Genomic DNA, 17,009 nt, shown 5'->3' on the forward strand with positions numbered 1-17,009 from the left:
AAGTATATTTTAATTAGAACCACAACATGACGAGGGATAATAACTGATGAATAGGGTGCTTTTTATACGTTTATTTTAGGAAGCAAGAGATCCTTTTTATCAATTGGGAACCCTTCAACAATTTGTACTGGTAAGTCTATGAGTTATCCGTTCTTGAACTAGAAGAGAGCGCAGTAACGTAAATGCTTGAACATATTTGTTAAGGTAAATAAAACTGCCCTAATTTTTTATTTAATTCGAACACGGACATTCCTCAGATAAGACAAGTCTAACAGTTAATTCAAAGTAGAAAGAGCTTAATTTCTCCGTAAAAGAACGAAGTATATTGCGATGATGCCTTGAATCCCAATTGGTAACTCTATGACATTTTTGTAAAGGTTACCTCATCAGAAGAGAACGGACCTAAAAAGATGACCCACATTTCTCTAGAAACAATCGTACCCTAATAGTTGCTTTAAATTGCTCAGCGGTCAAGAAAACGTATCATAATGTTATTCTATTCTTGAGCAGGCACTTTTAGGGTTGGGCAATGTCCTCAAAGTAAATATTAGTAAACAAACGAATACCTCCAAATCCATTGAATTGAAAATCCATTCCAAGCTCTGCGCTTCCAATTGTTAATCACACCACCGATAGGCAATAGAAGTTCTGTCCGTGAAGATACCGCAGAATGAGTTGTGCCCGTATTGTTGCACCTAATTACGGAATCCCAAGGTATGCGATGTCCCAGTACGACCGTTAAAAAGACAACATGAATGACTGATCTGTTTAAGAGTATAGGCAGAAATAAAAAAGTTTGTGCAATGCCTGACAAAAAAAAGCTAATTTTTCTTTTAAGAAAGAATGTCATTCTTTTACCGCAAAGTTAATTTCTGCCTACAATCACCTTCTAAACGCTCGGACTGATTGCCTTGAGCAATCAGCAGTTCTTTGAAGCCACTGTCGCAACAAAGAAAAAGAAAAGGGAAGTCCATTCTTAGCCCCAAAGAAAAGGATGACAAAAAAAAGAAAAAAAGTTAACTCGTACCAGTAAAGCCTAATTTTGCAGTGATCGCTAGCCCCAGAGAAGGACTAAAGACAAAAAGGACCCACTCGATAGGAAAATAACGGCCGAAACTCTTTGGGCGACATTTTCTTGTTAAGAAAACAGAAGAAAAAAACCTTAATTTGAACTTTCCAGGCACACCCAAAAAGGATTATGCTTATGTAATGCCACATTCCGAGAAACTGAAAGGCAAAAAAGAAAAAGCCTTTTTTTTCCTGCCGCGAAAGTTTAATTTGCCTACCGGCGTTCCTATTGGAGTCAGGAAAAGATCACTAGGAATTACAGCTGTGAGAACATACTCTGGGGCTGGCGTAGGCACACAATCCGGTATTCCTAAAGTTTTGTGGTACAAAACTCCATACCTAAAACATAAAACAAATCTCACCCGTGGATCCTTTTATTCATAATACCCCGTCCTGCACGCCGTGGAACTGAGTCTAAGTTGACAAGGCTACGAATGAATTTTGGGAAATGCATACGAAGAGGACTGAAAAAGTAGCAGGTTTCATGTGGTGGAAATACCGATTAGCGCATTCACATTCGTGTTAGGGTCCGTTTTCCCGCACAGCTTTCGAAATATGAAACAATGTCCGTCTGCGTCAGCAGCTCAGATAAGGAAAAAAGAGATGGTAAAAAACATTCGAGAAAAACAAGTACTGCAGGTGCATGTCCTCAATGCATGCAAGTGACCGTTTTGGGGTGGTGAGAACCATCACTAATTAAACTTTTCCTATTTTTTGTCTTTACAATATTCATTAGTCTTCATTCGCATTGGGTGTTCTACAGAAATGCTGGGCAAATCTGGAGATGGGTTGATACGCTAGCGTTCCTACTTGTAAGGGAGCAAAGATGTTAGATTTTTCTGTTTTGGAATTTTAGCTTTCTGTCCACCTTAGGTGTATGGCTCGGCTCTCGATGAGAATAGGAAAGTATTCCGCACTAACCGATGGGGGGTTGTTCTTACCGTAAAACCACACTTGAAAGCTATACGTAGTTGGAACCCCAAAACGACGGTATGAAATGAGGGATACATTAGGGGACAAAAAGGACTAGTAATTTCTTTGAAATTTGTAATAATAATTCGAAAAGTTGAGCATCCTTAATCTGACATGGCACACAGATGAAAAGGTGTTGAAAGCACTGTAAAAGAGGTTAAGAAATATCCTCTTTTCAACGAGCTTCATTTTGAGTATAATATGTTTATATTTGTCGCTGGCCCTGAGATGCTCAACTGTAAGTAAAACATCGGATGTGTGGATAAAAAGAACATGGAAAACGAGTGCAGCAACGACTATATTTAAAATAGTATCATTCATAATTCGATAGATGGACTTTTCAGCTACTTGTAAACGGCGAAATTGTGTCTAAGTTGTGAATGAGCTTTTCATTTTCATTTGCGTACCGAAGTGGTAAAACTGACGACCTAAAGTACGATATACGGAATAAAGCAAGTTCTAATACTCTCTGCAGTTTGACCAGTGCTACTTGGCGCTGTTCATTCCAATTAGCCGTAAATTTGTGAAATAGATCCCAAGATAATCTCCGTTTTATTTGCTTCCAAAGAGGTTATCTTTTTAATAGTTGGCATTTTCTAGCTTCTTGGTTGCTATAAGGCATAGTTGAAGTGCAGTGAGAGGAAGAGGGGAACTCACGGAAAGAGACTCCTTATACTTTTGTCAACCGGTGTGTTCCAAAATTCGCTAGTTAAACGTTTTATTAGCAGCGGTCCCATTGAGCCAAAACCCCGCTGAGCGTTGCGACACAATCTGATCATACCACATAATCATTGCAGCGCCTACTTTTTAACTTCTAGCAGCCAAATTGTTATTCAGATTTAGTTGGCGGTACGACTCCTTACAGCAGTAAATTATTCGAATTAGTAACAAACGAGTGATTGGTATGTGGAGATAGGAAACGAAGACTGAGCAGAAGCACCCACGCTAAGTAATTGTATTCTTGAATTGGGAGCCTGAAGAATTATGATCAAGCTCAGCATCTTTCCGTAGCGTCTTCGAGAATTTGTCCTGTGAGCGGAAGGTTGAAAGTTATAAATGATGTCTTATTTTTTTGCATGATCTCCCCAGACCCAGATGTCATCTGTAAAGAATTTAGTAGGACAATTGAAGACGCTGTCTTCCAATTGATTCAGCGAAACCTTTTCTTAAGATCATTCATATTCTTGTCAAAACACAGATCAGCGTCATATTATTCTTGTCTCGACATTAGGCCGTAATTTCGTCGAAGAAAAATGATCTATGTCATTGTAAATATCTACAATTCCAGCTATTTACGATAATCACGTTAGAATCTTTTGAATGAATGTCTTTCGATACTTTTCCACGCTTGAAAGTTCGCATTCTTTTGGCGTTTTGTATCCTTATTATTCCAAACTTTGATCCGTTTCAACAACGGAAAAGGGAAAAATGAAAAAGTGCTGGTAAGTGAAAAATTATGAAAACTCGCTAAACGGCGAAGTTTAGATGTGAGACAAGCAGCAATGGAAGTATAGGTTGGTATTGAATATCTGTGGTTACTCTAAAGATGTCTCCGAAGAATATAACAAGGTCGGTGATCCCGGCTATAGATTTGTATTGCCGCAAAGCAAATTTTAAAACTCTAAAATCATTGTCGATGATCCTAGGTAGTAAAAAAGAATGGTATGACACTAAAAAGGCGCCATTGAGAACCTTTTTGGTCTCTCGATGTGGCATTTTCGAGCAGTTGAGGGGTCGTCTCGTTGAAGATGGCAAAGTCAACTTGTTTAGTGTTTTCCTGACAAACGACTCATTTTCTTTTTGCAAGATGACCGTTGATGATAAGTTCAACACTAGCTTGGTCGATTGGCAAAAAATACCCTTTGACAGTACATTTGCAACTGACAGAAGACAGAATATCAGTTTACTACCTGTTGATACACTGTTTGCAACTGAAAAGATCATATCGATTCTTGGTGTATCTCCTAATATGACGAATCTTGTTTCTATAGAAAGAGAGCGATCAGACCTGGTGGATTTTAATTGTAAACTGCAATCAAACATCCTAGAACACCTACTATACGCGAAATGCCAAGGAGTGTACGTAACTTCTACCAATGAAAAAGCTCGTTTGCTTGCAGCTGTCTGCAATCCTGAATTCATTGACACCTTCTGGTGCGAATTGACTCCCATAAGAGTCTCATTAAAGGAAAACCCTTCCATTTCTGTACCTCGAGAATATCAGATGTACGATCCGGTGGTACGTGCCACTATAAAGGAGGTTGTCACCAAGCGATTACTGCGATCCGCCTTCGATAATGACATCGACCCGCTAATGTGTCTTCATTTGGATAAAGGCTGGAAACTTAAATTCCCCATACTATCCTCGACAACGGGCCTAAACTTCTCCCTGAAGGATTGTCTTTCCCTGGACACAGGAAAAGATGCATCTGATATGACAGAGGTGTTTCTCGCTACTATGGAGTCGAGTAAAGTTCTTCGTACGTATAGCAACCTCGTTGACATTGTGATGAAGGACAATGGTAGGTTGGACTCAGGCGTCCTAAAGCAATTCAACGACTACGTTAAGCAAGAAAAGCTCAATCTACAACATTTTCAGGCCGGTTCCTCAAAGTTTCTCAAAGGCGCAAAGATATAATCCTCTTATATAGCATGTAAATAGAAAGTACGTAAAAAAAAGCTACTATTGACTTTATTCTCCGTGAGGGCGGTTCTTTCTGTAGCTGTTGGTTTTTTCCAGATCTTATGTGACACACCTGCACAACAATGTCATTCTCTGTCAGCTGCAAGACTCCCAAGACCACGAAGCTGCTGGTATCTTCTATTTCAGAGAGCGCTGTTGCTCTTATTATTATTACCATACGTATACTTTTTTCCATTGGCAAAAGCGATTTCAAAAAAATAATCTCCAAGGAAATAAATGGTGCAGAAACAATATACTACAGAAATATACCGGAAAGTAAACCCCAAGGGAGTTAGCACAAGATGAATCTAAGATTTGAATTGCAGAAACTATTGAACGTTTGCTTTTTGTTTGCATCTGCTTACATGTTCTGGCAAGGCTTAGCCATTGCTACTAATAGCGCTTCTCCGATCGTGGTGGTGCTTTCAGGCTCCATGGAACCAGCTTTCCAAAGGGGTGATATCCTTTTCCTATGGAATAGAAATACTTTCAACCAAGTAGGTGATGTCGTGGTGTATGAGGTCGAAGGGAAACAAATCCCCATTGTGCATAGAGTTTTGAGGCAACATAACAATCACGCGGACAAGCAATTCCTCCTGACCAAAGGTGACAATAACGCCGGCAATGATATCTCACTATATGCTAATAAGAAAATTTACTTGAACAAGTCAAAGGAGATTGTAGGGACCGTCAAGGGCTACTTTCCACAACTAGGGTACATTACGATTTGGATTAGCGAGAACAAATATGCCAAGTTTGCATTGTTAGGTATGTTGGGGTTGAGTGCTCTGCTGGGGGGCGAGTAGTTCGCCAAGTTTTTTTGGAACGATGTTTACGTACTTTGTATTTGTGCTTATGGTCTTTAACTTGTTTAATTATATAACCATAACCATTCGGTCCACGCTGAAAACAAAATATTGTCTTAGGACACGCTTTGAGAATTATTGAAAAAGGAGCTCCCACAGTGATGTAGGCAATTCAACAGAGATGATTTGTGTCATTTTTTATAAGGTGATACCGTCGCTCATTAACTCGATATCTTGAAAAGGCATATGTGTCGGTAATTGAGACCGCTAGGTTTAACTTCTCGAATAAAAAATGGTCTAAGCTGCATAAGCATATAGAATTGTACAATCAGTGTATAGGTAGAGCAGAAGCAGTCCAAGATTCGAGCTAATAATACTCATATAATATCCATCGCGATGGGTATTATATGAAACATAACAATCGTACATGGTGATTGAAAATAATAGATGATAAGAATCATTTTCAAATAATAGTGTAGATCTTAAAAACTCTTGGCCTGTTTAGACGAGCGGCAGAACGACAGGCAGCCATACTATCAAATGGACCCTCACCAATCACCAGCTGATAATGCCGCATCGCCTACGAAGAGCGTGAAGGCAACCACTAAAAATTCGTCCACGAATAATAATGTCAATAGCAACAACAGCAATAATAACAGTAACCATGATATACTGAATTTTAATGATAACTATACTACCATTCTGCAACATTTGGCAAACGACCATCCTAATATACTGAGGGAGAAAGGAGGATCACAACAACAACAGCATCAGCAGCAGCAACAACAGCAACAACAGCAGCAACAACAGCAGCAACAACAGAGCCTGGATACCCTTTTGCACCATTATCAAAGTTTACTCTCCAAGAGTGATAATGCAATAGCCTTTGATGACAATGTTAGTAACAGCGCAGATCATAATGGCAGTAATAGCAACAATAATAACAACAATAATGACATATCTAGTCCCGGTAATCTGATGGGATCTTGCAATCAATGTAGATTAAAGAAAACAAAGTGCAACTATTTTCCCGACCTAGGCAACTGTCTCGAATGTGAAACGTCAAGAACTAAATGCACCTTCAGTATTGCTCCAAATTATTTGAAAAGAACGTCCTCTGGGGCAAACAATAACATGCCAACCTCTTCAAACTCCAAACGAATGAAAAATTTTGAAGACTATTCGAATCGCTTACCCAGTAGCATGCTCTATAGACATCAACAGCAGCAGCAACAGCAACAGCAGCAACAGCGTATACAATACCCCAGATCCTCTTTTTTCGTCGGTCCGGCCTCAGTTTTCGATTTGAACTTGACCAAGCATGTAAGACTAGATAATGTTGACCAAATACAGCTATCAAAAACTTTATCATTAAGAAAGGTGTCTCCTACCGCACAGTTTATTCTTCAGGACGATTTTGACACGACCCTTCATAGTAAGCAAGAATACGAAGTTGATTTGGTCGAAAATCTGGTACATCCGCACGGTCACCTTTTAGTAGAGATTTTCTTCAAATTGATTCATCCTTTTCTTCCAATTTTACACGAACGTGTATTTTTGGAAAAGTATTCTAGATCTTATAGAGAACTCACTGCGCCTTTACTGGCATCCATTTACTCACTGGCATTACAATATTGGGATTTTCATCCTGCACTTTTGGGGTTCCCTAAACCCGATGTAACTGCTCAACTAAACAATATCGCATTGGAAACATTTTATGCTCGAGTTGGAAGGCCAAAATTGAGCATTATACAAACAGGCCTTTTGATTTTGCAATGCCGTAGTGAATGTCATAACAACTGGGTCCTCTGCTCCAGCGTAGTGGCCCTTGCAGAGGAATTGGGGCTCGGGGTTGAATGTAATGATTGGAAACTTCCCAAATGGGAAAAAGATTTGAGAAAGAGATTAGCGTGGGCAGTTTGGTTGATGGATAAATGGTGTGCATTAAACGAAGGTAGACAATCCCATTTAATTTTAGGTAGGAACTGGATGATCAAGCTATTAAACTTTGATGATTTTCCTCTGAATTCGCCCACTATTTTAAATTCCTTGCAAAATGACCAGTCGGGGTCTTCACCCTCGTCATCAAATGATGTGAAAAACCATCAGATAGCATTTGGTAACTTGCCCATATTTAACATAAACCCCACTTTAGAAGATTTCAAGAATGGAACGCTTATGTTTCAACAAATGGTTTCCTTGAGTATAATTCTTGGGGAAATCATGGACACATTTTACACTCAGGGATCCATGACAATAAACAAAAGCATTGAACAGGTATTGAAACTGGCAAAGCCGTTGCAACTGAAATTAAGAGAATGGTACCATTCCCTACCCAAGAATTTGTCAATGAGTTATGCCACGCCACAAAAATTGAACTCAAATTCAACTTTAACTCTAGCTTATTTTGCCACGGAAATTACGTTACATAGGAAAATTATCTGTGCCTTGAATCCTCAAACTCCAAAGGAACTGGTTCAAGTATGCAGGACTGCTGCAAGAACCAGGCTTGTAGCAGCAATTGAATTTATAAGAGATCTAAAAAACGAACATATTAATGCTTTTTGGTATAACTGCTCAACTGGAAATCTGATGCTAATTGGAACATTTGCTGCCCTGCTGTATGTGACTTCAGCTACGAAGGAAGAGGCTATGATTTTCAGAGATTATGTTAGAAATTATACCTGGGTATTGAAGATAGGTTCCAAATACTTTGATAAACTATCGAATGCTTTGAATAATATGCATTTACTATTTGCACAAATTCCTGGTCTTCTGACCGATGAACCGGTGGTCGTGAGCCCTAACTCTAACATCAATTCCGTTAACCCACAAAGGTCAGGTGTACAATCGCAAATCCCAATACAATTTAACGTGGGATCACCTGCCATGACCGAGCAAGGATCTCCTTTAAACCAGTGGAAGAATTTGCCCCAGGAAATCTTGCAACAACTAAACTCCTTTCCCAACGGTACGACCAGTACAACAACGCCAGTAAACCCCACTTCCAGACAAACACAACTAGAATCGCAGGGAAGTCCAGCCATAAATAGTGCTAATAATAATAGCAACAACACGCCTTTACCATTTGCGCCAAATAAGTCTTCTAAAAAAACTTCACAATCTTCACCAAATGTTACGCCCTCTCATATGAGCAGACACCCCCCCTCTAATACATCTTCACCAAGAGTCAATTCCAGCACAAATGTCAACTCTAATACACAAATGAATGCTTCTCCCTTGACCTCAATTAACGAAACCAGACAAGAGTCAGGTGACGCTGCAGATGAAAAAACAGCAGGAAGAGAAAGAACCGCCAACGAGGAATCATCAACGGAACTCAAGGACGATAATCCAAACTCGAACCAGGAAACAAGCGCAACTGGTAACCAAACTATAAAAATGAATGATGATAAAAATGTAACAATTAACACAAGGGAAACCCCTCTGTAATATAAATAATAGCACATAAGTAAAAATGGAATACGGTAATAACTATATAGAAATATCTTCTGCAGGACCAAGGTTACTGAGTGGTGAATGTAAAATTATTTATTCGCTTGCGTTATATTTACATGTGGTATATCCGGATGCATAGAGCCTACTATAGAAATTTTGGGATTTTATCATGTTCTTTGGCGATTTCATTCAAATCACCTGGTTGGTTCATCATCATATGGACATCACCACTTAGGTAAACCTTTTCATCTTCTTTTTTCGACTTTTCTAAATCTTTTAGAACATTCAAATCAGTGACAATCCCTTCTTTGTTCTTAACGCCAGCATCTGGAGTTTTTTCGATTACTTCTTTTTTTGCCTCGTCTATTATACTTTGCCAGATCTCTTCCAATGACTCTTCCTTAGGAACCACAATATCAGTCTCATCTTCCTTCATCCCAGTTGCGTTCTTGCCGACGATTCCTAAACGCAAATTCACAAGTTTCAATTCATCATCTGCGTCGAAGTCTACCTTTCCATTATTATCATGAACCCTCCGTATCAGCTCTTTCAATTTATCAAGTTTTAGCTTATATTTCCTTTCCATATCAATAATGTTCCTTTTCTCGGCTATTACTGCGTTTAATATCGACCCAAATATCATTACCAAAAGTAAAGGTTTGATCATTGTTTTATCAAATCTTGACTTTCTCTTAATGCCCGCATTTGCTGATGCAACAGTTCTAGCGGTTATCTTTATGGGAGCAAGGCTCCTTAAAAATAGACCATTTCTTAACACTTGTCTTGCCATAAACATTTTTCCTTACACCTTTTACGTATGACTTGTCTTTCCTTGTTGTTACTTTTTCCCTGCTCATTATATCACATAAGATGTAAATTAGAGGATGCGTAAAATAGTTCAACTGTGCTACGCCACATCAGAATACCGACAACCATAAACAGCGGCGAAGAGAAGACAAAGCAATGGCAAGAGCGTTGAGGGATATATCATTATTCAATGATATAAGAAAGGATCAAAATTCGGCAGGAGCCAAGCATGAGAGATATAACATGAGAGATCTCCGAAGTAAGAAGAACCAGCATGTAAATGGCATAGATGATTATGAAGATGATTCGCTTGACAGATTTATAAGAAGGAAGAAATCCAGAGTTGTGAAATACATTCCATCATTGTCAGCGTATAATGTGTTCAATGAATTTCCTTACTATCCTACGTCAGCCAGTCAGTTACTAGACGGCAAATTAGACGAATTTCTAATGCTGTCAGAACAATACAAAAGTAGATTACCCAAAATACGCAAGCTAGGATGGAATAGATTCAAACCAATAGGCATTAATAAAACTATGTACGAATTAGAAATGCTAAGGTCTCGAGCACGAGCTCAAAACGCGGAAGGGAACAATGAGGAAGACTTCAGGCAGCACGATTCTAGAGAAGAGGATCCAAGAAACAATGGCTCTATAGGACGCGTGATACTGCCTCATATTCTACAGGAAAATGAAGAATATGATACTGGTGAGGGTGTTACAGGATTGCATAGCATGCCAAATGACAGTATGGCCATACTTGCGAATAACAGTGCTAATAATTCGCAAAATGAGGAAGTATCAGAGGAGGATGAAATATCATACGATTATGATGCAGAGTTCGATCATGTTGTAGATGAGGATGATAATGAGGAGGGAGAAGTGCCGGGGGAAGGTGTGGAAGGTATAGAAGTTCAGAGAGAGAGAATTGTGCCGGATGACTTATTAATGAGACCCACTTCACTGTCACGCTCCCTACAACAGTTTGTGGAAGAGGCTCATCATTTAGATAGAAACCCATATGATATTGACAGTGATAACGACGGAGAAGATTCAAAGGTAGAACTGGACATGAATCCGGATTTTGAAGATGACGTGGGAAGAGAGCATGATTATAATAGCGAATACAGCCAAGAGCCGACTTCTTATGGTGGGATTACACCTGATCTAGCGAGTAATTGGAGGAATTGGACTAGGGAGAGGATAACTAGTTTAGATGAATTAATGGAGAGACGAGCCAGGCAGCAACGAGGTCAAGATTAGAAAAATGCTCTCCTCAGCACCAAAATTCATCTATCTATTAAGATGTATACATACACAAGTGCACCAAAAGTGCTTAGTGGTAGTTATATTTGCTGATTATATCTAAGTTATCTATTTACTTTCTCGGATTCAAAATTAACCATGTTGGGCAAAGCAGTGGATTGTAAGGGAAATTGATCCACTTTACTAGTTTGCAGGTGGATAGCGGGGATGACCCACTTACCACAACTGCACCTAGATCCTTTCCAGTTGTAACCGCCAACTTTACTTGAACAGCCTGGACATGAAAACTTCCCTTCTAACTCTTGCTTGCCTTGTAGTTCAGGTTGCATCCATTTTAAAGGTTCGATGAAAAAATGAGAGCAATTTGCTTGTGACTCTTGAATATCAATAATACGATGGGAGTTGGCGGCCCTCTTGATGAAGTGTCCCTCTGATGATTCCTTACTTGGTGGGTCATGCGCGATGAAAGATGTAGATAACGCCAATTTGGTTCTGCACTTCTTACATCTCACTGCGGTGACCTTGCTCTTCTCAGCTTCAGTTAATTTATCCAAGTCTTGCGACGACTCCGAATCTTTAAACATTCCAGAATTGGAGACCAATTCGCTGCCCGATGGATCTAACTTGATAGATTGCTTCAGCTTCCACTGCTTATAGGCTGGGTTGTCGAAATCGACAAAATCTCCACCCATTTTCTCAAAGAGATGTAATTGTTCCATGAAATTCTCGTTTGGCTCAACACTCGGTTTCTTCCTCTTGACAGCGTGCATAGCCATTGATAGTGACAATCCATAACGATACATTAGGTAGGCTACTATGAAGGTTACAGATCTCGAGAGTCCTGCTTGACAATGAGCAAAAACAGCACCACGTTGTGGTTTCTTCTTGAAATCTACTAATCTGGGCGAATACTCAACTTCATTGGGGAACAAGCATTGATCAATGAATCGGTTCGTTTCATCGAAGTATTGCAGCACATCAGTCACATCATCATCATCGATGGGTATGTTTTTTAGCGTGTAACCTTTCCTTATTAGATACTCTGGAATGACCTGGAATTTGATAACAGAAAGAATATGAGTAATGTTAAATTCTGCACCCAATGGTCTGTGGTCAATAATTGGACGGATTCCGCCAAGATATATGCCTCCTAATATCCTGGTAACTTCCTCGTCTACTGAGTTTGCATTTCCAGCCATCTTCCCTGTAATTTCTTGCTGCTTTTACTGCTTTCTCTGCGTTATACCTGTATTAGATGCATTCGATGAGCTGAGGTATAATTTTTTTTTTCAGTTAGATTTCTTTTTTTTAGCGCTAAGAAAATTTCAAAATTGCAGCCGTGGAGACCCAGATGGATATATTGTAGATCATTAAAAGTTGTGTCATCTCAAACTAAGAGTGGTTAATATATGTATGTGTGTAAATAACTTTTTATAAATTTGTTTCTTTTATTTCTATAGAATTTCTTTAATAAAAATTTGCAACTTTAGTTTAACGTCTAGAATCAAGCAAAGTTTGACCCAATGGTGTTTTCGAGACTCCGTTGGCATTCGTATATACCACCTGGCCTCTTAATATGGTTTTCAAAACTGTGCCCTTGACCGTCATCCCGTTGTAGGCAGTCAATTTGTTTTTGAAGTAGACACTTGAATTACTTATTTTATGTTTACTTGCAGTATCAAATACCACCAAATCAGCATCGTACCCGGGAGCTATAGTGCCTTTTTGGTGAGATAGTCCTACCTGATGGGATGTATTTTTACAGCACCATGTAACGATATCGACCAAAGAGCAGCCTTGGGTAAACATCAATGGCAAACCTAGTCCGACGGAAGCGATTCCTCCCCAAGAATCGAAAAAGTCACCTTTTTGCAAGTTCTTCAACTCAGGGGTGCATGGCGAATGGTCGCTCACTACTGAGCCTATAACACCTTCACGCAAAGCGTCCCATAGGCCTTGGCGATTAGACTCAGAGCGGATGGGTGGACAACATTTAAAGTAGGTGGCTCCGTCTGGGATCTGCTCTGCAGCAATACACAAATAGTGGAAACAAGTCTCTGTTGTGACTGGTAGCCCTGACGCACGTGCCTTTCTGATCAAGGGAATTGCTTTCATTGATGCCAGATGAACTATATGTACAGGAGGAACTGGTCCATTTCTGGCTCTCAAGCATTCGAGAATCAAATTGATGGCGTCTATTTCGAAAGAATCCGGCCTCGAGGACAAAAACGAAGAATATTCACGATGGCTTTGCTCGGGTTGCTGTTGGTCCTCATGTGCCTTGGGCAACTCAGCATGAAACATCATCATGGTATCCTCCTCGGCTAAGACCTTCAAGGCTTCTTCTATATATTCTTTGCCAATTGGAGGGAATTCTTCCACACCAGAATCAAGCAAGAATCCTTTGAACCCGCGAACGCCAGCTTTGACAAGCGGAATTAAGTCTGGCAAGTTGTGTGGTACCAGTCCACCCCAAAACCCAACATCGCACCACATTTGGCCCTCAGCAGCTTCCAATTTAATTCGGAAATTCTCCACATTTGTTGTGGGAGGAATAGCATTTAGCGGCATATCAACCACCGTTGTGACCCCGCCACTAATAGCAGCTTGAGTTCCAGTTTCGAATCCTTCCCAGCTAGTCCTACCGGGCTCGTTCAAGTGAACATGAGAGTCCACAAGTCCAGGCAGAATTGTACATGGAGATACGTTCTCCAGCGTATGTATTTCATATTTGGTTATCTCAGTTTTCTCCATAACCACGGAGCCTTCTAAAACATCCAGAATCGTGCCTGATTCGGTCGAATACACAATAGTCGCAGGTTTATTTGCACCATTGATAATGACATGGTCGGAAGTGATGGCATTGATAGGCATCTTTGTTCTTCGCAGTATTTCACTTTTTTTTTGCCTATACGTTTTTGCGAAATATACACTTTTCTAACCTAATTAAAGATAGCTAAAAGAAAAAGGGGTACCTTCAATTACAAGATACCAGTAGAAACTCATCACTTTTGCGTTACCTCATCATTGTCCCCTTCGATGAGATATGCCTCCTCTATATAGATAATTAAGCACCGCAATTTTGAACCACTTCTCCTGATAAAGTTCCATCAGTCCACCATCAACACATTTGCGCCTATTCGATGATCCGCAGTAAGGGACAATAGAATCGAAACATGCAGTTCCTTTCTTTCCTGCAATTCTCGGGTCTAATGTGGCTCGAGGGTATCTCTTATCGGTATTACTTTCTTATCAATGAAAAATTTCTGCCAGGGAAAATGCGCCCGCTTTTTTTCCGGCCATCCTTACTCGCTGTCGCATACAAAATAGCGCCTCTAATCTAGTTGCGATAAGGAATGTGTATGTGTAATTGAAGATCCAGGATGTTTTCCTTTTCAGGGAGATGAGAAGGAATAATAGGATGGATTGACCGCTTTGCTGTCACGTCGATAAGGTTCCTTTAAAAATTGTGTCCAATGATTAGCATAGAGAGGTAGAGTATCAGAGAAACAAGTTTGTAATCGAGAAACTTGATCTGCTAGTGTTGAGCATAGAAGGCTAGGAAAACATGGGGAAGAAAAAAAAAGTATAAATAATTAGCTTGATGAGTAGTTTGAATATATATGTTACTTTAGTTTCCCTTTTTGACCTTTTATATTCATCTACATCTTGTGATATAAAACATCAACAAAGACGAGAATGGCTAACGACGCTCTAAGTGCTATTTTCAGTAATCCTTCGAGGAAAGGTGTCCAACCCTCCACATCTATTGTGTCATATACAAACAATGAAGATGATATTATAGATGTGGAAAATGGGAAGTTCAACAAGAACAAGAATATCAACACTAATGTGTATGTGGACAACTCCTCAATAGAGGAGAGCGAAGTCGTGCCCTTGCCCGAAACAAAGTCCATCTGGAGTAAAATATACTACGATTTCATTGTGTTAGACAAGACAACTTTGAATGTTTCGTTGAAAGAGTCGTTCTTGTATAACAGAGACTTGAAACCGGTTGAAGAAGAAAGAAGGTGTTGGTCCTGGTTCAATTACTTATATTTCTGGCTGGCAGACTGTTTCAATATTAACACATGGCAAATAGCTGGTACAGGTCTACAACTAGGTCTGAATTGGTGGCAATGTTGGCTTACAGTTTGGATCGGCTACACTTTTGCAGGTATCTTCGTAGTATTGAACTCGAGATTTGGTTCCGCATATCACTTATCTTTCCCTATTACTGTTAGGGCCTCATTTGGTATATTCTTTTCTATGTGGCCGATTATAAATCGTGTCGTGATGGCTATAGTATGGTATGCCGTGCAAGCCTGGTTAGGTGCAACGCCCGTGGCACTGATGCTAAAATCTATTTTTGGCAAGAATCTGGAAGATAGAATCCCAAACCATTTTGGTTCTCCAAATAGCACTACTTTTGAATTCATGTGTTTCTTTATATTTTGGGTGGTCAGTATACCATTTGTCCTAGTGGCTCCTCATAAAATCAGGCATTTATTCACAGTAAAAGCAGCTTTGATCCCCTTCGCAGCCTTTGGATTTTTAATCTGGGCTTTGAAGAAATCGCACGGTAAAATTGAGTTGGGGACGCTGAATGATTATTCACCTCATGGTTCCGAATTTTCATGGATATTCGTTAGATCCCTAATGGCCTGTGTTGCTAACTTTGCCGCTTTGATTATCAACGCCCCTGACTTCGGTAGATTTGCCAAAAATCCTCAAGCGTCTTTGTGGCCACAATTGGTTGCCATCCCATTGTTCTTCGCCATAACATGTTTGATCGGTATCATTGTTACTGCGGCCGGTTATCACTTATATGGGGTTAACTATTGGTCACCACTGGATGTACTTGGTCAATTTTTGGAGACCACTTACACCAGAGGTACTAGGGCTGGTGTGTTCTTGATTTCTTTTGTATTTGCCTTAGCTCAACTGGGTACAAACATTTCTGCCAACTCTCTGGCATGTGGTGCTGATATGACGGCTTTGTTTCCAAGATATATTAATATTAGAAGAGGTTCTTTATTCTGTGTGGCAATGGCTCTATGTATCTGTCCATGGAACTTAATGGCCAGTTCAAGTAAGTTCACCAGCGCTTTGGGTGCTTATGCAATTTTCCTTTCCAGTATTGCTGGTGTCATTTGCGCGGATTATTTCGTAGTAAGAAGAGGATATGTGAAATTAACACATTTATTCCTGGCACAGAAGGGTTCCTTTTACATGTTTGGAAACAAATTTGGTGCCAATTGGAGGGCCTTTGTTGCGTATATTTGCGGTATCGCTCCAAATTTACCAGGTTTTATAGGTGATGTTGGAGCTCCAAAAATTACGGTTTCAGAGGGTGCAATGAGGTTATACTATTTAGGTTATCCGGTAGGTTTCTTTATTAGTGCGGTGATATACCTCATATTATGTTACTTTTTTCCTGTCCCTGGTACTCCCGTAACCAATTTTCTGACAGAGAAAGGATGGTTCCAAAGATGGGCTTATGTTGAGGACTTCGAGCAAGATTGGAAGAATGAGTTACGTAGGGATGACCTCTGCGATGACACAGTCAGTATCTATGATGGCACCGAGGAAAAGATAGTTTACTAAATAAAAATCCCAATTTATTCTCTTACCAGTAGTGATCAGGAGAATTGATAATTTCTTCAAAACACCTTAATATTCGTTCTGTGTATTTTTATGTACCTTTCTTAATCAAATTTATCAGCTTCATACATGCATTCCCGTCTGAATAATGTACTGATGATTAGCTAAACCGTCATCAACCTACCAAACTTGCGCTTGTTTGAGCCTATCAGAACTCCGGATAATTCCGACATCTTATCTTTGACTCGAATTAGCGATAAGATAAAAACACAGGAACCACAATGAAATTCAGCTGGAAGAAAAGTCTAAATTATAGACACATTTTCTGAGATCAAATGCTATAA

At 39.7% G+C, this 17,009-nt stretch overlaps 10 protein-coding genes and 2 non-coding genes across 12 annotated transcripts, besides 1 other annotated feature; 7 read left to right on the forward strand and 5 right to left on the reverse strand.

The window, feature by feature from the left end:
- Positions 1-10: 10 nt before the first annotated feature.
- Positions 11-25: a regulatory region (Upstream open reading frame (uORF) in 5' untranslated region of FLO11 gene, regulate translation).
- A 151-nt stretch (positions 26-176) lies between these two features.
- Positions 177-3,375, reverse strand: ICR1. Its single transcript, NR_132191.1, has one exon. It is a non-coding gene; the product is annotated as an ICR1 (non-coding RNA).
- On the reverse strand, positions 548-850 carry YIR020C (uncharacterized protein; the record flags this gene model as incomplete). The annotated part of the gene is made up of 1 exon (NM_001270752.1): positions 548-850. The coding sequence occupies one exon, from the start codon at positions 848-850 to the stop codon at positions 548-550; it is 303 nt and encodes a 100-aa protein (NP_001257681.1).
- Positions 2,292-3,232, forward strand: PWR1. Its single transcript, NR_132192.1, has one exon. It is a non-coding gene; the product is annotated as a PWR1 (non-coding RNA).
- Positions 3,376-3,586: 211 nt separating the features above from the next.
- On the forward strand, positions 3,587-4,678 carry MRS1 (Mrs1p; the record flags this gene model as incomplete). Its single annotated transcript, NM_001179543.3, has 1 exon — positions 3,587-4,678. The coding sequence occupies one exon, from the start codon at positions 3,587-3,589 to the stop codon at positions 4,676-4,678; it is 1,092 nt and encodes a 363-aa protein (NP_012287.3).
- A 128-nt stretch (positions 4,679-4,806) lies between these two features.
- On the forward strand, positions 4,807-5,019 carry YIR021W-A (uncharacterized protein; the record flags this gene model as incomplete). The annotated part of the gene is made up of 1 exon (NM_001184656.1): positions 4,807-5,019. The coding sequence occupies one exon, from the start codon at positions 4,807-4,809 to the stop codon at positions 5,017-5,019; it is 213 nt and encodes a 70-aa protein (NP_878100.1).
- Positions 5,020-5,025: 6 nt separating this feature from the next.
- On the forward strand, positions 5,026-5,529 carry SEC11 (signal peptidase complex catalytic subunit SEC11; the record flags this gene model as incomplete). The annotated part of the gene is made up of 1 exon (NM_001179544.1): positions 5,026-5,529. The coding sequence occupies one exon, from the start codon at positions 5,026-5,028 to the stop codon at positions 5,527-5,529; it is 504 nt and encodes a 167-aa protein (NP_012288.1).
- A 540-nt stretch (positions 5,530-6,069) lies between these two features.
- Positions 6,070-8,982, forward strand: DAL81 (Dal81p; the record flags this gene model as incomplete). The annotated part of the gene is made up of 1 exon (NM_001179545.3): positions 6,070-8,982. One exon carries the CDS (start codon positions 6,070-6,072, stop codon positions 8,980-8,982), a length of 2,913 nt encoding a protein of 970 aa, NP_012289.3.
- Positions 8,983-9,133: 151 nt separating this feature from the next.
- Positions 9,134-9,784, reverse strand: INA22 (Ina22p; the record flags this gene model as incomplete). Its single annotated transcript, NM_001179546.1, has 1 exon — positions 9,134-9,784. The coding sequence occupies one exon, from the start codon at positions 9,782-9,784 to the stop codon at positions 9,134-9,136; it is 651 nt and encodes a 216-aa protein (NP_012290.1).
- Positions 9,785-9,951: 167 nt separating this feature from the next.
- On the forward strand, positions 9,952-11,058 carry MND2 (Mnd2p; the record flags this gene model as incomplete). The annotated part of the gene is made up of 1 exon (NM_001179547.1): positions 9,952-11,058. One exon carries the CDS (start codon positions 9,952-9,954, stop codon positions 11,056-11,058), a length of 1,107 nt encoding a protein of 368 aa, NP_012291.1.
- Positions 11,059-11,165: 107 nt separating this feature from the next.
- Positions 11,166-12,260, reverse strand: YVH1 (tyrosine protein phosphatase YVH1; the record flags this gene model as incomplete). The annotated part of the gene is made up of 1 exon (NM_001179548.3): positions 11,166-12,260. The coding sequence occupies one exon, from the start codon at positions 12,258-12,260 to the stop codon at positions 11,166-11,168; it is 1,095 nt and encodes a 364-aa protein (NP_012292.3).
- Positions 12,261-12,552: 292 nt separating this feature from the next.
- On the reverse strand, positions 12,553-13,935 carry DAL1 (allantoinase; the record flags this gene model as incomplete). Its single annotated transcript, NM_001179549.3, has 1 exon — positions 12,553-13,935. One exon carries the CDS (start codon positions 13,933-13,935, stop codon positions 12,553-12,555), a length of 1,383 nt encoding a protein of 460 aa, NP_012293.3.
- An 825-nt stretch (positions 13,936-14,760) lies between these two features.
- On the forward strand, positions 14,761-16,668 carry DAL4 (allantoin permease; the record flags this gene model as incomplete). Its single annotated transcript, NM_001179550.3, has 1 exon — positions 14,761-16,668. One exon carries the CDS (start codon positions 14,761-14,763, stop codon positions 16,666-16,668), a length of 1,908 nt encoding a protein of 635 aa, NP_012294.3.
- Positions 16,669-17,009: the final 341 nt, after the last annotated feature.

Source organism: Saccharomyces cerevisiae, chromosome IX, assembly GCF_000146045.2.
Source record: "Saccharomyces cerevisiae S288C chromosome IX, complete sequence".
Taxonomy (NCBI): Eukaryota; Fungi; Ascomycota; class Saccharomycetes; order Saccharomycetales; family Saccharomycetaceae; genus Saccharomyces; species Saccharomyces cerevisiae.